Source organism: Bubalus bubalis, chromosome 24 (assembly GCF_019923935.1).
Source record: "Bubalus bubalis isolate 160015118507 breed Murrah chromosome 24, NDDB_SH_1, whole genome shotgun sequence".
Classification (NCBI taxonomy): Eukaryota; Metazoa; Chordata; class Mammalia; order Artiodactyla; family Bovidae; genus Bubalus; species Bubalus bubalis.
The window spans coordinates 22,356,936-22,377,853 of record NC_059180.1 but is presented as its reverse complement, the minus strand read 5'-3'; the positions used below and the strand labels follow the sequence as shown (position 1 = coordinate 22,377,853).

At 43.2% G+C, this 20,918-nt stretch overlaps 1 protein-coding gene across 3 annotated transcripts in view; it reads left to right on the top strand.

Moving 5' to 3' along the window:
* The window catches only part of EEF2K (eukaryotic elongation factor 2 kinase), a 71,243-nt gene that overhangs the window by 12,718 nt on the left and 37,607 nt on the right, over positions 1 to 20,918 (top strand). For all 3 annotated transcript variants that reach the window (XM_006061851.4, XR_006548320.2, XR_006548321.2), the window contains exon 2: positions 4,608 to 4,923. In XM_006061851.4, coding sequence (XP_006061913.2) covers positions 4,684 to 4,923 — 240 coding nt within the window. In that variant the 5' untranslated portion in view covers positions 4,608 to 4,683. The remainder of the gene's footprint in view (positions 1 to 4,607; positions 4,924 to 20,918) is intronic.

Here is a 20,918-nt window from a genome sequence, read left to right as displayed (position 1 = left end):
CTGAAGCTGTGGTTCTGGCCCCTCCCCTGGCACGGGTGTGGCCCCAGAGGCCAGTGGCCTGGCTGGGTGCAGCCCCAGGCAACCATCTGTCTTGGTCAGCAGGGACCGTGGCCAAGGGCTGACCAGGGCAGAGTAGGCCTTGGGGCTGGGAGTGGCCGAGGGTGGAGAGAAGTGGGCACAGGGCCTGGGGACGATTTTGGTAACAAGCAGGATCAGGTGGCTCTGGCATCGGATCCAGGCAGTGACTGTCTTGCCCAGAGGATCAGAGACAGACTTGGCAGTTGACACCCAGAGCAGCAATTTTCAAACTGAGTTGAGAAATCAGTGTGGGTGGTGCGTTAAGGATAAAGTGTAAAAAAGAAAGAAAAAAGCAAAACAAGAAGAATAGAAAATAGCAGAGTGCATTGTACAGAGTAAGGCTAAGTACAGTTTCCTGACATTTTAACTTACATTTTATAGGTACGCACTGGGTTAGATTATAAATATATTTCTTTCTGTTATGACTGTCAAGAAAGTGCTGAAGGGAACTTCCCTGGCGATCCAGTGGTTAAAAAATCTGTGCTTCCATGGCAGGGGGCACAGGTCTGATCCCTCCTTAGGGAACTGAGATCACAGGTGCAGTGCGGTGCAGCCAAAAAATAAATGAATAAAAATAAATTTAAGTAAGCCTCTTTTTTTAAAAAAAAGAAAGAAAGAGTGCTGAAGCCTGAGGTCAATAAGCCTGCCTGCTAATGGAAAGAGCTGTTAAGAAGAATTGGAATTACTGACTTGATCTAAAAAATTTTTTTTGTCTTTCACTTATTTATATTTTATATTGAAAGCAACCCAGCTTTATAAAAAGTTAAAACAGTATAGAAGTGTACAAAATGTTAAAAACTTTTCCTCCACCCCCAGCTCCCAGTCCCACTGCCCATCCCAGTGCTGGTAATGCTCTTATGGGCCCTTCAGGGAAGTTTTAACAGAGCTACAAATGTACCTTTTTTTTTTTTTAGCACGGATAGGGTCACCATAATGTAACTGTTCTTCTGCAACTTGCTTTTTAAATGTAATGGTTTTTCTTGTTTATCTTATTTTTTTTTATTTTTTTAACTTTTAGTTTTATTGAAATATAATTCACAAACCTTCCTGCCCACCTATTTACAGTGTACAGTTCAGTGGTTTTAAATCTATTTAGAGTGATGCAACCAACACAATCAATTTTAGAACATTTTCATCAATGCAAAAGAAACCCTTTTGAGATTGTTCCCCATTTCCTCCCAACTCGCCCCTCTCCCATCCTTGGGCGACCACTTTCTTATAGATTTGCCTTCTCTGGAATTTTTCTGTAAATGGAATCATTCAATTTATCGTCTTTTTTTGAAGTGTCTTCTTTCACGTAGTATCATCAGTGCTTCATTCCTTTTCCTGGCTGAATAGGGTTCTGTTGTATAGATAGACCACATTTTATTTATCTGTTCATCAGTTAATGGGTATTTGGGTTGTTTTCCCTTTTGGCTATTTCGTATAATAGTGCTGTGAAACACATGTCACAAGTTCTTGTTGTGGACCTGTTTTCATTTCTCTTGTGTATATTATACCTTGGAGTATAGTTGCTGGAGGGCTTCCCAGGTGGTGCTAGTGGTAAAGAACCTTCCTGCCGATGCAGGAGACATGAGTTTGATCCCTGGGTCAGGAAGATCCCCTGGAGGAGGGGATGGCAACCCATTCCAGTATTCTTGCCTGAAAAATCCCATGGACAGAGGAGCCTGGCTGGCTTTAATCCATAAGGTTGCAAAGAGTCGTGCATGAGCAACTTAGCACATAGACATAATTGCTGGAGCAAGTGGTAATTCTGTGTTTTAACTTTTTGAGAAATTGCCAGACTGTTTTCTAAAGTGACTGCAACATTTTACATTCCCATTAACAGTGTATGAGGGTTTCCAGTTTCTCCACATCCTCACCAAAACTTGTCACTTTGCATTAAAAAAAAAATTTTTTTTTTTTTGACTGCTGCACCCTACAGTTTGTGAGATCTCAGTTCCCTGACCAACAGTTGAACCCTTGCCCCCTCCAGTGGAAGTCTGGAGGCCTAACCACTGGACTGTCCTACTGCGTGTGACTTTTATTTGTATTTCCCTAATGGCTAATGATGTTGAGCATCTTTTCATGTGTTTATTGGCCATGTGTATTTTCTTTAGAGAAATGTGTATTCAAATCTTTTGCCCATTTTTATTTGGGTTATTTTTCTTTTTATTGTTAAGTAGTGTGAGTCCTGGTGCTTCCCAGGTGGCTCAGTGGTAAAGAATCCGTCTGCATTGCAGGAGACACGGGGTTTGATACCTGAGTCGGGAAGATCCCCTAGAGAAGGAAATGGCAACCTTCTCCAGTATGCTTGTCTGGAAAATTCCATGGGCAGAGGAGCCTGGCAGGCTACAGTCTGTGGAGTCACAAAGGAGTTGGACACAGCTTAGCGACTCAACAACAATAGTATGAGTCATAGTCCCATATCAGACATACGATTTCCAAAATTTTTTTTCCAATATGTGAGCTCTCCCTCCACTTTCTTGGTGCTGTCCATTGAAGCGCAAACGTTTTTAATTTTGATGATGTCCAACGTATCTATTCTTTTGTTGCTTGTAATTTTAGTATCCTAAGGCTTTGCCTAACTCAGCTTTGCAAAGATTTTCTCCTGTGTTTTCTTCCCAAAGTTTTGGCTCTTATATTTAAGCCTTTGATCCATTTTGAGTTAATCTGTATAATGTAAGGAAGGAGTTCAGCTTCATCCTTTTGCATGTGTATATTCACTTGGTCTGTCACCATTTGTTGAAAAGATTATTCTTGGGACGTCCCTGATGGTCCGGTCGTCAAGACTCTCTGCTTACAACGTAGGGGATGTGGGTTCCACTGCTGATTGCGAAACTAAGATCCCACGCGCCACGTGGTGTAGCAAAAATGAAAAAAGTCCTAATGGATAGATAATTCTTCCCCCATTGAATTCTCTTAGCACCCCTTTCAAAAATCAGTTGGCTGTAAATGTTCATTTTCGGACTCTAAATTCTATTCCGTTGATCTCCGTGTCCGTCCTCTTGCCACTACGGTCTTAATTACTTTAGCTTTAGCTTTGAATTCAGAAAGTATGATTCTTGCAACTTTTACAAGATACTTTTGGTTATTCTGGGCCCCATGAATTTCCATATGAACTTTAAGACCAGTCTGTTATTCAATAAAGGCACTGGAATTTTGATAGTGATTGGGTTGAATTTGTAGATCAATTTGGGGAGTATTTCAAACTTAGCTATGTTAAATTTTCTGATCTATGAACACAGGATGTCTTTACACTTACTTCAGTCTTTTTTCATTTCTCTGATGTGTTTTGTTTTTCACTGTTCAAGTCCTGTACTTATTTTGTTTGTCGGGTTTTTTTGTTTAATTTTTTGGCTGAGTGCCTTCTGGAATCTTAGTTCCCTGACCAGGGATCAAAACAAACCATGCCTCCTGCCATGGAAGCATGGGGTCCTAACCACTGGACTGCCAAGGAATTCCCTAGCCAAGTTTTTATTCTTTTTGATGCTATTATAGATGAAATTGTTTTCTTGATTTCATTTTTGAGTTTTCATTGCTAGTGCATAGAAATACTGTTGGTTTTTGTATCCTACAGTGTTGCTGAACTCTTTCTTGACAGTCTTTGGACGCTTTGTATATCTATATTCCTTTTTCTTGGTAACAGTCACATAGTACTCCATGGTGTAGAAAAACTAGTTTATGTAACAGGCCTCCATTGATGGTCACTGTGGGCTCTTCCCTTTTTTTGCTGTTACTAATTATGCTGTGGAGAACACTTCTTCAGACCACTCATCCGTTCCGGGGACGTGCGCCAAGGTCCTGCTCTGTGCCAGGCACTATTTAAGGCACCAGGGCTACAGATGATAAAGAAGTAAATAAGAGGATTTCAGCTTGGGGAAATCTCTGAAGAAAATGGAATGGGGTGATGTGGTTGAGAGTACTGGATGTGTGTTTGAGAGAGGTTCTTTGACTTGAATCAGAAAAGATGTCTCTGGAAAGGTGACTTTTGAACTGGGATCCAAATGATAAGAAAGACCCACAGTGGGAAGATTGGGAAGGTTTTCCAGGCACAGGGGACAGCAAGTACCCAGGCCCTGAGATGGGAATGGGCGCCCAGTACTCACAGAACACAAAGAAAAAGCCCATAGGCTGGGAGAGCCACCAAGGCCGGAGGGGAAGTGGACAGGGGCCAGCCCAACACAGGCCTTGTAGCCTTAAAAGGCATTTGGGTTTTGTTAAGAATGTGAAGAGAAGCTGCTGCAGGGTGTTAGGCAGAAAAATGGTTTGATGTAATTTATGTTCTGAAAAGCTCAGCCTTGTGACTTAAGAAGCATTTATTTTCTGTTTGAAGCTCTGAGCGCTTCAAAGTGGAATTACTGGGTGGAGGGGTGTGTGTACCTTTAAAACGCTCCTCGCTGCTGCCTGCCAAGTGTCTCCCCTGCTAGCGGTCGTTTTCTGTCTGAGGGTGATGGCTCCTTCTGTGCCAGTGGTATTTGGGATGAGGTGCCCAGCGACCTCTCAGCCCCTGGGCCCCAGCACCCCCCTTTCTCTGGCCTCTTTCGCAGGACCCTCAGCTCTGCATCTGCCCTGTAACTCTGGCTGTGCCGCCCGGCCCTCGGGTAAAACGGGCACCCCAGGACCATGGCCGAGGAAGACCTCATCTTCCGCCTGGAAGGCGTGGATGGCGGCCCAGCCTCCCGGGCTGGTGATTCAGACACTGACAGCGACGATGATGAGGAGGGCTACTTCATCTGCTCCATCACCGATGACCCCGGGGCACACCAGAACGGCAACTTCAAGGTTAATAACTGCCACAGCAGCCTAGCAAAAAGCGAGCGCTACGGCTCCAGCGGGTCCCCAGCTGGCTCCTTCCATTTCAAGGTGAGTGGTCCCTGGTGCCACCCTCTCCACCCCAGGTGAGCCCCAGCTCACCTGCCGTAAGGAATGCGGAGTTGGGGTCACTGGCTGAGGTCGTTTCCAGACTCTTGCCAGTGCTCTAAATTCTAGATCTGAGGCAGTGTCTGTTAAGTGGGAAGATTTCAATACAAGTTTTTTGTTTGTTTCAATCGTTGAATCATTGTTTCAATACAAGTTTCATTCCTTTCCAGCAGTGTTTTACCAATATCTGCACTGGGCCCACTAGTGTGGGTTGTGGGAACCTTGGCCAGTTTTTTAAGACCCAGAATAGAACAGAGTAGAAAATATTGGAGAGGGAAGAGAGAGGGAAAAAAATATCAGCTCTGACAGTCGTGATAATATTTTAGGGACATGTACACACACATGCGCAGTGACCAAATTGGTTGTTAACCAGGTTCTCATGACATAAGGGTTGTTAAGTATTTTTATTTCCTCCCTGTGTGTGTGTATGTGGGTCCAGAGATAGGGGGTAAAATGTAGTTTTTTATGTTGGTTGTGGTCAAAAGAGTCTCTGCTTAGGGTTGGACATCCTAAGCAGAGCATGGATTTGATCCATAGGTTGGATTGAGGAATAGAGTGCTTATTTTACTAGGAATTTGTGTTCATACCCTGGCAAAGCTGGTTATAGAGATAAAGGAGGAAGGCAAACATTATTGGACTTTTATATAATAATGTTATACAAACATTATTGTATAACAATACAATTGTTATACAATTGTGGTGGTGAAAAAGTTAAAAATGCAATACTGTTATCCTTTTTTAATCCTCACAAACAATAAGTATCAGTTCGTACTGTGAGCAGAAGGCTGATTACCACTTTGGGATTTGAAATTGGAGTCGTTCTTCTCTAATTGCAGAATTAATCTGTTTTTAGAAAATTAATAATCTTAGTTCTCCAACAGTTGGATACTTTTTCCTTTCAGGCCAGAGTTCTAGCTTAAGTCTCTCAGGGGCAGGCAGCTCCAGAAATAGGCCTGTGGGTCCCCTCTGAGGTTGGGGGTCCCCTGAAGGGTCAGGTTGCGGCTTGCCCTGCCTTCCTGTCCTAAGGCAGCTTCTGAAACACACACTCCACCCACAGAGGGCTGCGTGGGAAGACAAGAGAGCAGCCTGGCTCCCAGTCTGTTTGCGTGGTCAGGGAGGCGCACGGAAACCCTGATCCCTGCAGCTCCTGAACCATGTGCAAGGGAATCCAGGTGCCAGAGGGGCTTGTGAAGCAGAAACCAGCTCAAGGGGGAAAAAGAGGAAATCTGTTCTAACAGTCAAGAAGTATTTCTTGAGACCGAGGGGCAGAAGCGATGTCTGGTCTCTGAGGACAGATCCAGGAGCCTGGAAGGCCACAGGACTGCCTCTCTGGCTCCTTCCTCCATCTCCTTGTCTATTTTTGATTCTTCTCTGCCCCTCAGTCTACATGGTGGGAAAATGGATCCCCAAGGGTCCCTTTATTTCAGACAGAGCCACATGCAAAGATGGATTTGACCCTCTTCCATTTCAGCTGCGGGAGGAGAAAACCTGTTCGGTCCAGCCTGAGTCAGGCGTCCACTGTCTCTGGTCCAGTCACCTCTGGCCCAGGGCATGGGGTGGGGGGTGGGGATCGCAAAACAAGGGGCTGCTTCCAGAGAAGCGGGATCCTGGTGGCCTCCTAGCGGGGCAGACCCCTCAGAAGGGCTCTACCCACAGCAGCTGCCTGTGGGCCCAAGAGCTGGAGGGTCTTGACAGTGTGACCCCAAAACGCAGTCTGGTGAATCCTTTAAAGGAAACACAGGTGAGTGATCCAGCAAATCCAGACTTATTTGTCTATAGGTCTGGCTTAGGAAGGGAGCTTCACGAGGGCAGGATCCTGTAGCCTGCTCATCACTCATCCCTAGTGCCGTGCACATAGTAGGTGCTTTATTTGGAATCAGTGAAGAGATGGATGAGTGCTAAACTCACTTTACTGTGGGTGCTGTCTCATCAGAGGACAGATAGATGGTATTTACATAAAACAGAAACCTCTGTGGGCCATTTGACAATCATTATTAAAGTAGAAAGTATTTATATGTCAGAGTTATAGTAAACAGAGACTATTAGTTTCAGGTGGGGACAACTGTTTATTTGGTGGGACTGTCCCTTATATTGTAGGACTTTCAGCATGTCTCATCCCAGCTCACTAAATGTCAGATTCCCGCCTATTCGTTATGTTATATTCCTCCCTATTTATTATGATGGCCCAGAATGTTCCCCACTGTACATTTGCTAAGGCCACATGAGAGGATACCACCCTCAGTTGAGAACAAGCAATGAAACATTTGTGCAAGTGTTGAGGTTTACATATTCAAAGATGTGTTTTGCGATATTGTTTGTAATAAAGAAAGAATGGAAACTGCTAAAATACTCCATTGAGAAGGGGCCTGTTTAATTATAGACTATGGTCCTGGCAGAATGCTTTATTTACATTAAAGCAAAGATGTTTCTATGTGAATTGACTTGAAACAGTGCCAAGATATGCACAAGATATATTTTTTTGTGGGGTGAAACCAAAATCCATGAAAAGCTCTTGGGATAGTGATGGTCCATAACAAGAACAAAATGTTAGCTATTTTTATTTTTATGTGCTGAGAAGTAAAAAAGCAAGTTGAAATATATAATATGATTCCTATTGTATCAGAAAACATAGATACACATATATCAGTATTTTCTTAGCAAACACTTACGTTATAAACAAATTTAAAAATTACTAATGAGAAGAGGGAATTTGTATCCAACAGAGAATCAGTGGTGATTCTCTCTGGGGGAGAGAGTGATCTTGAGGGGGGACTGTGATTATTCTAATACATTGCATATAAATATTTTGTATATATATCTTTTAAACAGATGCTACTTACAAATTTTTTATTTATCTTTAGCTGCACTTTGTCTTCATTGCTACCCACGGGCTTTCTCTAGTTACGATCCGCAGGAGCTACTCTGTAGTTGTGGAGCTCGGGCTTCTTGCGGTGGCTTCTCTGGTTGCGCAGCACAGGCTCTAGGGCATGTGGGCTTCAGTAGTTGCGGCTCCTGGGCTCTAGAGCATGGGCTCAGTAGTTATGGCGCAGGGACTTAGTTGCTCCACGGCATGTAGCATCTTTCCCGACCAAGAATCAAACCTGTTTCTTAACCACTGGACCACTGGGGAAGTCCCTACATTGTATACATTTTAAAACATTTGAAACTTATAAAACTACATGTATGCATCACTTGTGTACCCAAAAGGATGTTTTAGAAGAAGAAAAATAAAGAGAGCATCACAGCCAGGTAACCACTCCTCCCCCAAAGAAACATCAGTAATTGGCTGTCCTTAAAACTCATGGGCTTCCCCGATGGTTCAGCAGTAAAAACATTTGCCCGCAATGCAGGAGACTCAGGTTTGATCCCTGGCTGGGTCAGGAAAATCCTCTGGAGGAGGAAATGGCAACCCACTCCAGTATTCTTGCCTGAAAAATCCCATGGACAGAGGAGCCTGGCGGGCTACAGTCCAAAGGGTCACAAAGAGTTGGACACAACTGAGTGAGCACAAAACTCAGAGATTCTGCAAGTCAAAATCCTCACTGAGGGTGGGAGCTCATGACCTCCAGGGACCCCACCTTTCCCTGCTCCTGCAACAAGCATTGCTGTTCTCACCTCTGCCTGAAACCTCTTTCAGCTGACATATGGGTCTGTTAAAATGACCGGGCTCCTGGTCCGACTCCCTTGACATCCTACCCTGGCTATCTCCTCCACATTCTCTGAGGCTCATAGCAGGCCTTTCTGTACATCTGTCATTCTTGAATGTCGTTCTGTTTATGAGTCAGCCCCTGACCGCAAGGCGAGGGCCTGTGTCCTGTTGCACTTCCCATCCCTGTACTCAGCGGAAGGGCCATTTAAGGACGAGATGTAGCTCTTGGCTGCCCACTCTCCTAGGTGATAGAAGGCAGGCTCTATGGGGTTCTTGTTGCCAGTGGTGACTTCAGAGGGAGGCAGCAGCTCAGTTTTCCAAACCTCACTGTCCCTGGCACTCAACAAACCGAACATGGTTTTTCATTTACTGTTGACATGGCAACTTGGGTTGTTGAATCAAAATGACTACCTGGCATTCCTCCAAGGTGGCGCCACCCTGGCAGGTACCAGGCGTGTATTGTGAACTGTTGAGTCTGTCACTGTCAAGGCCAGGGAATGTTGCCTGAATCCCCAGGGGGATGGTAGCAGACTCGCTCAGGGGGCCCTGCCTTGGGTAGAATATCCGACAGCCAACAAAAGGATGTTTATAGAGGATGTATCATAACATGGGAAAGTGCTTCCATTCTGGAGTTGATTTTAAAGAACAGGGTATAGAGCATGATTATAGCTCTGTAAATACACACACACACACACACACAGAGAGCAAAACCTTAAAAGAAAGCACATCAAGTCTCTGCGTACAATATTATATAAGTGCTTTTACATGGACATATTTTTTCTTCCAATTTTTGCTCACAGTATGTATATATATGCTGTTTTCACATGTATAGATGTATGTTTATGTATATATGCATATGGCAATATATGTGCTCTCACAGGTACTTGCATATAGACTTGTTTTTGTAATCTTGTTTTGTTGAATGTTTTTGTTTGTTATTCATAGTTCTCATTCAATTTTTTTTCATAACTCTGAATTACCCTCTTTTACTAATCAGATTTACTCATATAAAATAAAACATTTGCTCTAAAATATGTTCCAGATATTTTACCAATAATTCAAAATCATTTATATGTGACATTTTTGTTTGGAAGAGACTTGGGCTTTTTTCTAACTTCCCTTCAATTACGCTAATAAAGTTTGTAGAAGAGAAAAAAAAAAAAGTACATCAAGATGCCAACAGAGATTGTCTTTGGATGGGATTATTCCTTTTCTGCTTCTGTTTCACAATGTCTGCATTTTCTAGCATTAACATATGTAGCATATAGTATGTTTTCAGTTTTTTAATGAAGTGGAAATTTGTATTTAAAAGAATTGTTTTCCTGGTCTGAGAATATCTTGGAGATTATTCCTATCAAAACATAGACATCACCTGTTTTGTTTTGTTTTAGTGAATTAAGTTGGATTCCATCACTTGATGTACAGGGGTTTATTTAGCCAGTCCGTCACTTAGTCATGTCCAACTCTTTGCAACCCCATGGACTGTAGCCTGCCAGACTCCTCTATCCATGGAATTCTCCAGGCCTGAACACTGGAATGGGTAGCTGTTCCCTTTTCCAAGGGATCTTCCCAACCCAGGGATCAAACCCAGGTCTTCTGCATTGCAGTCTGAGCCACCAGGGAAGCCCTTCCTCTTAAGGGACACTTAGGTTGTTCCCCTTTTTTTCTATTACAGTGTTATAATAAATCTCCTATATGTATATCTGAGCAAACTTTGAAATACATATATTTTATAATATGTAAATAATATACCTATTCTGTAGAAAGAATTCAACTTGGACAAATGATAAACAGTGAAAAGCAATCCTCCCACCTCTGACCCTGTCTCCGTGAGGAATGTCCTTCCAGAAATGTTCTTGTGAATATAAGCGTATATACGTATGTGAATCTCTTCCTTGTCTTTTTCGCAGAAATGTTATTTTACCTGTTTTGTACTCCTGTGCTGTCTTCCCATTTTGGCACGCATGAGCTGACATCAGCTGGAACTTACATAACTGGCTCTGTGGGTCGGGCAGGCCCGCTCTGTATGCAGTTACTCATATCAACTCATTGAATCTGTGCAGCAGTCCTCTGATTGATGTTTTGACATATAGTAAACCGAGGTTCTGAGATCGTAATTGCTTGGCACCCTTCATGAGTGCAGTATGCTTATGCAGTCTTGTTTATTTTATTTTATTTTTTAATTTTTATTTTATTTTTTAACTTTACACTATTGTATTGGTTTTGCCATATATCAAAATGAATCCGCCACAGGTATACACGTGTGCCCCATCCTGAACCCTCCTCCCTCCTCCCTCCCCATACCATCCTTCTGGGTCTTGTTTATTTTGTTTTAGTTTTCTAATGGCTGAATATCTTGACATTATTTGCAAGCACTGTCATATATTTAGCCAGTCCCTCGTGGGTAGGTGTGAAGGTCATTTCTAAGCGTTTGCTACCACAAACAGTGCTTCCATAAGCATGTCTTATTTGTGTCTCTTATGTGTGTGTGTGTCCTGGTGCCTACACAGGGTGCACCTGCCGGCTGAATCCCCAGAGGTGGAATGGCTGGAGAAAACGTTCGTGGGTTTCAACTTGGCTGAGCATTGGCCATTGCCCTTCAAAGAGGTTGCGCTGGCATTGGTGCTCCCGTGATACATGGGCACGCCTGCTTCCCACGCCCTTCTGATTAAACTGATACTTTGAACCCACCCAGGGTGGCTCTGGCAGCTTGGTCAAAGTACACTGATCACCCCAGAAGGAGGTAGATGAATGTCTGATGACTCACTGGGAAGAGAGGTGTCCCTGCTCACCTGAACCCTGGAAGGCCCTCGCCTGGCAGGTTTTGGCCACTGACCGCAGGAAGCTCTGTGCATACAAAGAGCTGGTGACCATTTTGGTGCTCCGCCCACTGCTCTGGGAATACAGAATTGGAAGGGGAAACTTAAGTGTGTCCTGGATCCACAAAGATTTGGACTTCCAGCAAAACAAGGGCCTGCTGGGTGGTGGAAGCAAAAAGAGATTGCTTCTGGCAATCGGTGACCTGTCGTCTGGAAAACGGGAAGAGGCTGAGGAGAGTCAAGCCTGGTGGGAGGGATTCATCTTTTTGAAGCACATGACCTTTTATGGAAATATGCTAGATATTCATTAGTGGGGGTCCCCCTTCTTTAACTTTATTTTGTAATTTTTTAGGAGCTTTACTGAAATATAGTTCACATACCATGCAATTTACCAATTTAAAATGTTCAATTCAAAAAAAATTAAAATGTTCAATTCAGTAGCTTTTAGTATATTTATCAAATTATGCATCCACATCACCACAACCAATTTTAGCTCATTTTCATTACCCTAAAAGAAACCCCATACATCTTATTCCACACAGACCCTAGTATCCACTAGTGTATTTTCATTCTCCATAGACTTGCCTCTTCGGACAGTTCATGTAAATAGAATTATGTGATATGTGGCCTTTTGTGTCTGGCTTCTTTCACTTAGCATAGTTTTATTGTTGTGTGTTTTTAAAAATCTGTTAATTAATTAATTTATTGGCTGTACTGCATGGCACATGGGATCTTAGTTCCCAGACCAGGGATCGAACTCAGACCCTCTGCTTTGGAAGCGTGGGGTCTTCACCCCTGGGCCACCAGGGAAGCTCCAGCATAGTGTTTCCAAGGCTCATCAATGTTGAAGTGTGTGTCAGTACTGCATTCCTTTTTATTGTTGATAGATAGACCATTTTGTTTATCCATTTGTCAGCTGATGGACGTTTTGGTTGTTTTTCCCTTTTGGCTGTTACGAATAATGCTACACAAGTCTTTGTGTGGGCATGTTTTCATTTCTGTCAAGTAGGTACTTGGGAATGGAGTGGCTGGCATGTGATAACTCTATGTTTGGTCCACCTTCTTGCAACTGGGGCCTGACAGGCTTGGATTTGAGTCCTGGGTTTGCCATTTCGTGGTTGCTGCAGGTCTGTGGATGAGTTACTTCCATCCTCTCTGAGCGTCAGGTACCTCATCAGTGGATCAGAAAACTAACTTACCCGCCTGTCCGTCCTTGGCAAGGTTGTCATGAGGTGCCAGCCAGGATGCTGTCGGAGGAAAGATTTCCAGGAGAAGAGGGCATTTTGTAATCGTAGGGAGTGTTATGACTTTGCTGGTTATTGTTCCCACCCTTCTCATCCTGTCCTCTCTGAATCCCACTGGTCAGGGGAGATGAACTGAAGCTACTGTTTTCAACAAAGATTCCTTGAGGATTTTTAACTTTGTTTTTTTTATACTTATTTGTTTGGTTACTTATAAAAGTAATGTATGTTCCTTACAGAAAACAATGGAAGTGCAGATACAGTTGCTATTAAGATCTTAGTGTGTATTTCAGTATACAGACACAACCAAATAAACAGGGACATTTTCTTACAATAACAGGATTATGCCATGTATGCTTTCTAATAATAGTTTTTCCTCAGCAAACAAGAAATGATGTCTATTTTTCCACATCAGTAGATGTGGGTCTAGTCCATTATTTTTTTAGTGGCCCCATGGCAGCCCATTGTTTTTTTAAGCATTTTATTTTGTAGGACCCTGAGGAAGTTTCCAAGTCTTTGCTGTTATAGTCAATGCTGGGTTCCATGGAAATTGCACAAAACCTCTAAATGCATGTGGCCCAGGGTGGGGCAGCCACACAGCACAGAGGCCTCTTCCCATCACAGAGCGTGACTGTGCATCCCCACTTCTTCCCGCTTCTTTTATTTGCCCTTGGCTGTGGTTTAAGTTTTTTTTACTATTAGTCAGGAGAGGCAAATAAGGCTACAGAAGTGATGATGGGCAAAAAAACATTTTATAACATTCTTTTAATGCTCACTCTGATGACTCAGATGGTAAAGAATCTGCCTTACAGTGTAGGAGACCTGGGTTTGACCCCGGGTCAGGAAAATCCACTGGAGAAGGAAATGCCTACCCACTCCAGTATTCTTGCCTGGAGAATCCCATGGACAGAGGAGCCTGGTGGGCTACAGTCCATGGGGCCACATACAGTTGGACGTGACTGATAGACTAACACTTAGTGAATGTAGCAGTTGTTTTAAGAACAAAGCTTCACACGGGGAACTCTATTCAATATCCAGTACTAAGTCACAATGGAAAAGAATATGAAAAAGAATGTATGTGTGTATAACTGAATCCCTTAACTGTATAGCAGAAATTAACACAAATTGTAAGTCAGCTTATCTACAATTTCATTTATACTTCAGTAAAATAAAATTTAAAAATAAAGATAGAGAAAAACCTATGTGAATATGGGTAAGGCAAAGATTTCTTGGATGACACAAAAAGCAAGGTCCATAGAGGAACAAATTGATGTAAGTTGGACTTCAAAATTTTAAACTTCTGCTCTTTGAAAAAAACACTATTAAGAGAATGAGAATACAAGCCATAGATGGAGAGAAAATATTTACTGGTCATATATCTGATAAAGGAACTTATATTCAGAATATATAGAAAAACTCTCAAAACTCAATGATAAGAAAACAAATCATATTTGATTGGCCAAAAAGTTTGGGTTTCAACCTGAACAGTTTTTGGCCATTCCAACATATAAGTTTGAGTGAACAAAGGTTTTCCTTTTTCTTTGATAATATCTGGGAGTAAAATAGGATAAGAATAACATTTTCATTAATTGTTTTAAAAAAGGGCCTTCCCTGGTGTTCCAGTGATTAAGAATCTGCCCACTAATGCAAGGGACATGAGTTCAATCCCCAGTCTGGGAGGATCCCACCTGTGGAGGAGCAACTAAGCATGTGAACCGCAACTACCCAGCCCACATATAGGGCCCCTCAGCCACAATTCTCGAGCCTGGGTGCCGTAACAAGAGAAGCCACCGCCGTGAAAAGTCTGCACATCTACAGCCTGAGAGTAGCCCCCGTCACCACAACTAGGGAAAAGCCTGAGCACAACAGCGAAGACCCAGCGCAGCCCAAAAACTTAAATAAATCTTTTTTAAAAAGCAACCCAGCAGCAATAGGGACTTCCCTAGTGGTCCAGTGGCTAAGACTGTGCTCCCAATGCAGGGGGCCTGGGTTAGATCCCTGGGCAGGGAACTAGATCTAAGATGGGGCAGGGAACTGTCCCATCTAAGAGTTAGAATGCCACAACTTAAAGATTCTGAGTGCCACAACTAAGATCTGGCACAGTCAGTAAATACTAAAAACAAAACAAAAACAAAAAGCCTAGCAGCAGTAGCTGATAACATCGCTTGTACAAACACATGACCCACACAGCAGGAAGTTTCTTTATTATCGTTGTATTTGTATTTATTTATTTTTACTTTGTACTCGCAGGCTTTGAGGAACCAAAGTCATTTTGTTCTCTTTCCAGGATTATGTTTCCCTCTTCATGAAAACCCCTAGGCCTCTGTTTTATAGAAGAGTAATTAGTCCACTTAACTGAGTTTTAGGATCTTTGCAACTAGAGAATGTTAGAGCTGTCAGGACCTTAAGATCGTCTAATCCAGTGATCTTGGTTTACTAACGTTGACTTACACCTGCGATACCTGAAGACATTCTCATGGTAAAAAAACGCAAACAACGTAGATGAAGCTGAATTCACCTCGTTCAACCTCTTATTCCTGTTCTGTTCCCAGAGACAACCATTGTTCAGCTCAGTGTAAATAATTTTTCAGACCTTTCAAATGTATTTTATTTTAAACATTTTATTAAAGTATTGTTTATTTACAATATTGTATTTCAGGTGTACAACATGTGAGTCAGTATTTTTGTAGATTATACTCCACTTAAAGTCATTATAAATATCCGCCATATTCCCTGTGCTGTACGATTTTCAGACCTTTTAAAATACATTTATATATAAATGTATGTTTTTATATATATCTACAGACACACACATCCTTAGAAATCTGATAGTATTTTATATATATATATATATTACATATATATACACACACACACAGTGGTGGTGGTTTGTCGTGTCCAACTCTTGTGACCCCATGGACTGTAGCCTGCCAGGCTCCTCTGTCCATGGGATTCTCCAGGCAAGAATACTGCAGTGGGTTGCCATTTTCTTCTCCACAGCATCTTCCTGACCCAGGAATTGAACCCAGGTCTCCTGCATTGCAGGCAGATTCTTTACCAACTAAGCTATAAAGGAAGCCCATGTATTTATTTATATATACACACACACACACACACACACACACACATACACACACATACATATATTTTATTGAAGTATAGTTGATTTACAATGTTGTGCTAATCAGTTCTGTACAGGAAAGTGACTATACATTCTTTTTTATATATATTCTTTTCTGTTATGGTTTATCCCTGGAGATTGGCTATAATTCCCTTTGCTATACAGTAGGACCTTGTCGTTCATCCATTCTAAATGTAATAGTTTGCATCTGCCAACCCCAAAGTCCCATTCCATCCTTCTCCTCCCCTCCTCCCTCTGCTGCTGCTGCTGCTACTGCTGCTAGGTCGCATCAGTTGTGTCCGACTCTGTGGCGACCCCATAGACACCCATAGGCTCCCCTGTCCCTGGGATTCTCCAGGCAAGAACACTGGAGTGGGTTGCTATTTCCTTCTCCAATGCATGAAAGTGAAAAGTGAAAGGGAAGTCGCTCAGTCGTGTCCAACTCTTCGCGACCCCATGGACTGCAGCCTACCAGGCTCCTCCGTCCTTGGGATTTTCCAGGCAAGAGTACTGGAGTGGGGTGTCATTGCCTTCTCCGCCTCCTCCCTCTAGGCAACCACAAGTCTGATCTCTATCTGTGAGTCTAAGAAAGCTAGTGATTAGTGATTTCCTCCACCAGTAAATGGTGTCATACTGCTTGCTTTACTCGGCACTTTGTTTTTTTCCACCCTAACAATAGCTTTTAGTGATTGCCCCTATCAGTGCCATCATCTTTTTAATGCTGCGTAGGATTTTGCCAAGTGTGTGTGATCATCCCACTGTGGATAAGCAGGGTGTTCTCAGTGCTTGCCTGTTACATAGCATTATGAGCACCAGCCATCTTTGGGCGGCTAGCTGGGCACACCTGGTAGGTGATCAGAATGGATGGGCCAGAAGTCAGTGAAGAGGGTTCATTATTGCTGGCCAACCATCTAGCGCAAGCAGATGGCCCTCAAAGTGGCGATACCTGCTTCCACTCACAGTGTCTGAGAGCACTCACTCCCCAGGCCGCAGCTACCACCTGTTTTCCCTAACATGATGGGATTAAGCAGGACCAGTGATTTCAGCTCAGCTGAGTTTGTTCAACTGTAAAGATCACTCCGGGCTCAGTGAGACACTATTTCTAGTGGGAACATGTCTGTCCCCGGGGTGGGGACAGGAAAGAAGTTGACCACTAGTAGTCAAAACATTCTTCCCTGTCTTTTGTAAATGAGGAAATGGAAGTTCCCCCAGTGGGTTAGCAGTGGGCTGGAACCAGAACTCAGAGAACTGAGTCTTAGTACAGGACTTTTTATATTGTGCTTAAAAAAAAAAAGTCAGTTACATTAAACATACCTGTTGCCAGTAAGGTGTGGCTTGATTCTTTTTTGGATTTTTTTTTTTAAAGGATAATTTTGACCTTGTGACATATCATGCCCTCCGATTCTTAAATACTTTTTTCTTTGACTTTTTTTGGTTCATGTTACAGTACTCAGCCTGTTGATAATTTCTGTTGATAATCCTTGTTGATTGAGGGGCCCTGTCTTAGGTGGCTTTCTGCTGCTGCTGCTAAGTCACTTCAGTCGTGTCCGACTCTGTGTGACCCCATAGACGTCAGCCCACCAGGCTCTCCTGCCCCTGGGATTCTCCAGGCAAGAACACTGGAGAGCATTGCCATTTCCTTCTCCAATGCATGAAAGTGAAAAATTGAAAGGGAAGTTGCTCAGTCGTGTCCAACTCTTAGTGACCCCATGGACTGCAGCCTACCAGGCTCCTCCATCCATGGGATTTTCCAGGCAAGAGTACTGGAGTGGGGTGCCACTGCCTTCTCGGTTAGGTGGCTTAGGGCATGTCTTAGTCACTGGTTGAGAGAAGTACATTTGGAAAGTTGTGTGTCTCAGGCAGAGGACAGGGCACCTGACGTACCCAGAAGGGTGGCCTGCAGACTACACAGAACTCTGCGGGCTTCTTGGCAGCTGCGGGGATCAGAAGGCTGTTACTGCCATTCACAGCGGCTGGAATACAAGAGGGGACTGTGGCACATTTTTAAATTACAGAAATCCAGAAACTGGTTTCCTTGTAAACATGTCTGCTGCAGGGTTATGTATAATAGGGAAAAATCAGTGACAAGCTCAGTCTCACTGCAGAGAACCACAGGTGAGTGAACAGTTAAGTCAATAATGATAAAGCCATGCAGTGGATTACTATGCAGCTGTTACAGCTAACTTGTAAATTCATGATGTAATGTTTGTGTCAAAAAATTTGAGTGGTTTGTTCTCCGCTTCTTGGAGTGTAACCTAGGAGAATCTTTTTGGACAAGAACTCCAAACTTCTAATTTTTAAATGTGATCTCGCAATTACATTCCAATGAAATATGTCCTACTGAGCTCTTGCACAAGCACACGGAGATATAGATAAGGGAATGTTCTCTTCAGCACTGTTTATACTAGAGATCATTGGAGAGAATCCGAATAGCTATCAACTGAGATCTGAGAAATACCTTAAGGTCTCCTGCATTGCAGGCGAATTCTTTACCAGCTGAGCCACAAGGGAAGCCCTCCCTTAAGGTACATTTGTACAATTATATTATATCCTACAACCAAGGAAAGGAAATGGGGTCAGCCCAGCCTGTCTGCACGTATGACATGGAAAGACTGGATCCAAGATCCTATGCAAAGTGGAGAACACTTTGCACAGGAGGATGCAGAACACTCTCCTGAAAGGCTGTAAATTATAGCTGCAGTGTGATTCCAATTTTATTTAAAAATGCACATAAGGGATCTGGAAAAGAACTAATTTCCAAAGCATCGATGATGTTAACAGTTGCTCTGAATGGATGGCCTGTGGCAAATTTGAATTTTGTTTGTCTTCTGTATTTCCCAAGAGTCTTTATTAAGTGTGAATTATTAAGCTTCCAAGTTTTTAGACTTTGCAGAGATTAGAAAGCCACAGTAAGGGGGCCCTGGGCTATGTGTGTGTGTGTACTTGTATGTGTGAGTTTTTTTTTTTTTTTTTAATGTTTATTTATTTGGCTGTGTTGGATCTTAACGTGGGATCTTTGTTAGGGCTCACGTGCTTAGTTGCTCTGAGGCATGTTGGATCTTAGTTCCCCTATCAGGGATCAAACTGTATCCCCTGCATTGCAAGGCGGGTTCTTAGCCACTGGACCCCCAGTAAAGTCCTCTGTGTGAGTTTCTTGATGAGCTCAGCCCCTCTACCTCCTGTCCTCTGAGCAGCTCCCAGGGGTGGAGCTTAGGCAGGGCCATGGCTGAGGAGCTGTCCTGTTTGAACCCGAGTCTGTGGAAGAGCTCCTAAGAGCTGGCCGGGGAGGCTGAGGGAGGCTGTTGTGGGAAGAGGAGGTCTAGAATCTGTCTGGCCCGGACAGTAGCCAGCCCCTTCCTGTGGCTCAGACCTGTGGCCTGGAAGGGAGTTTTGGTCTCATGGATTCTGTAGAGGCGGCTATCAGGCAGAAGTTCAAGCTCTAGGAAAAGATGGAGAGGGGATAACTATCAGTTTGAGTGTCAGAGTGTTTGTTTGGAGGGGAAAGGTAAGGATTCCACCTTGGGATTATAAAAGCAGTAAAATGAGCTTTTTAAAACAAAAAAAAAGTGGGACCATACGGTGATGCTTTTGATACTCAGTGAATTCTCTCCATCACATGCCTTGGTCATCTTTCCCAGTTAGTGCTCAAGAGGCCCAGTTCTCAACAGGGTTTGAATATTTGGGGGCACGTGTTTGGGGGCAGCACAACAGTGGCGGGCACTGAGGCACTGGATGGGTGGAGGGCAGGAATGCTAAGCCCTGGAACGGAAGAGCAGGTCTGCACAAGAAGTGGTCCTGAACCCCAGGACCTTGGAACGTCTCCTGGGAATCTGTTCATAATTAACTGAGAATTTAGCCTTTTGTTAATGTAAAAGGCAATGTATATTTTGCATAGTTTGATACACTCTTGAGATTGAGAAGCTTATATTGTCTATAAATTTCCTTGGGGGCAGTAAAATGGGGTGCATTTATGATTTATAGAATATTTATAAAAAAGTGACATTGGACCTGGTAAGAATCCAGAGTTCTCACCACAGGGCTATTTCACATTTTAAATGAATATAGTCAAAGTGTATTAACCAGTCTCCACAGACAGACATTTGGGTTGAATTCAGTTTGGTACAATCACAATACCCCTCGTACACAAGTGTGGACACTTATGTTTGTATTTCTTTCTCTTTTTTTGTATTATCTGGGCCTTTGTTGCAGCATGTGCACTCTTCCTTGTGGTGCGTAGGCTTTCTCTAGTTGTGATGTTCAGGCTTGGTTGCCCTGTGGCATGTAGAGTCTTAGTTCCCCAGCCGGTCCCTTGCATTGGAAGGCAGATTCGATTCTTAACCACTGGGCCACCAGAGAAGTCCCTGTGTTTGTTTTCCTATATGGTACATTCCTAGGTATAGGATTGCTGGATCAAAATAAAGGAATATAGGGACTTCTCCTGGTGGCCCAGTGGTGAAGCATCTGTGTGCCAGTGCAGGGGACAGGGGTTCGATCCCTGGTCTGGGAAGATCCCACATGCGGCAGGGCAACTAAGCCTGAGCACCATAAGTACTGAGCATGTGCTCTACAACAAGAAAACTCACTGCAATGAGAAGCCCACGCACCACGACTGGAGAGTAGCCCCTGCTTGCAGCAACAGAGACCCAGCACAGTCAAAAGTAAAAATTAATTAATTAAAAAAATAAAGGAATACATTTTTTCCCCATTTTAGTACATTGCCAGGCCACCTTTAGAAAAGGTTTATACCCACTGACGGTATCTGAGAACTCATTTTCCCACATCCTGGTCAGACTCCTGGTTACCAGCTGTTAAAACGTCTTCCAATCTGAACAAAGGGGTGGAGAATAATATTTTCATTCTCAACTCTTTGGTAACAAGCAAAGCAGTATGTGTTTTCTATGCGTCTTACGTTTTCTTCAGTTTTATAGTTGAGGCAGGTCACTTCTGGCCGTGGGAAGGCTATGTCATGTCCCTGTGAGGTCTTTTGGGAACTGTGTTCCTACAAGGATAATAGGTGATTATAATTCTGACTGAATAATGCTGTCTGCCTCCCAAGAGGCTGGACACACTTGGGAAATCGCATGGCAGGAGGAATTGGCCTGCACTGT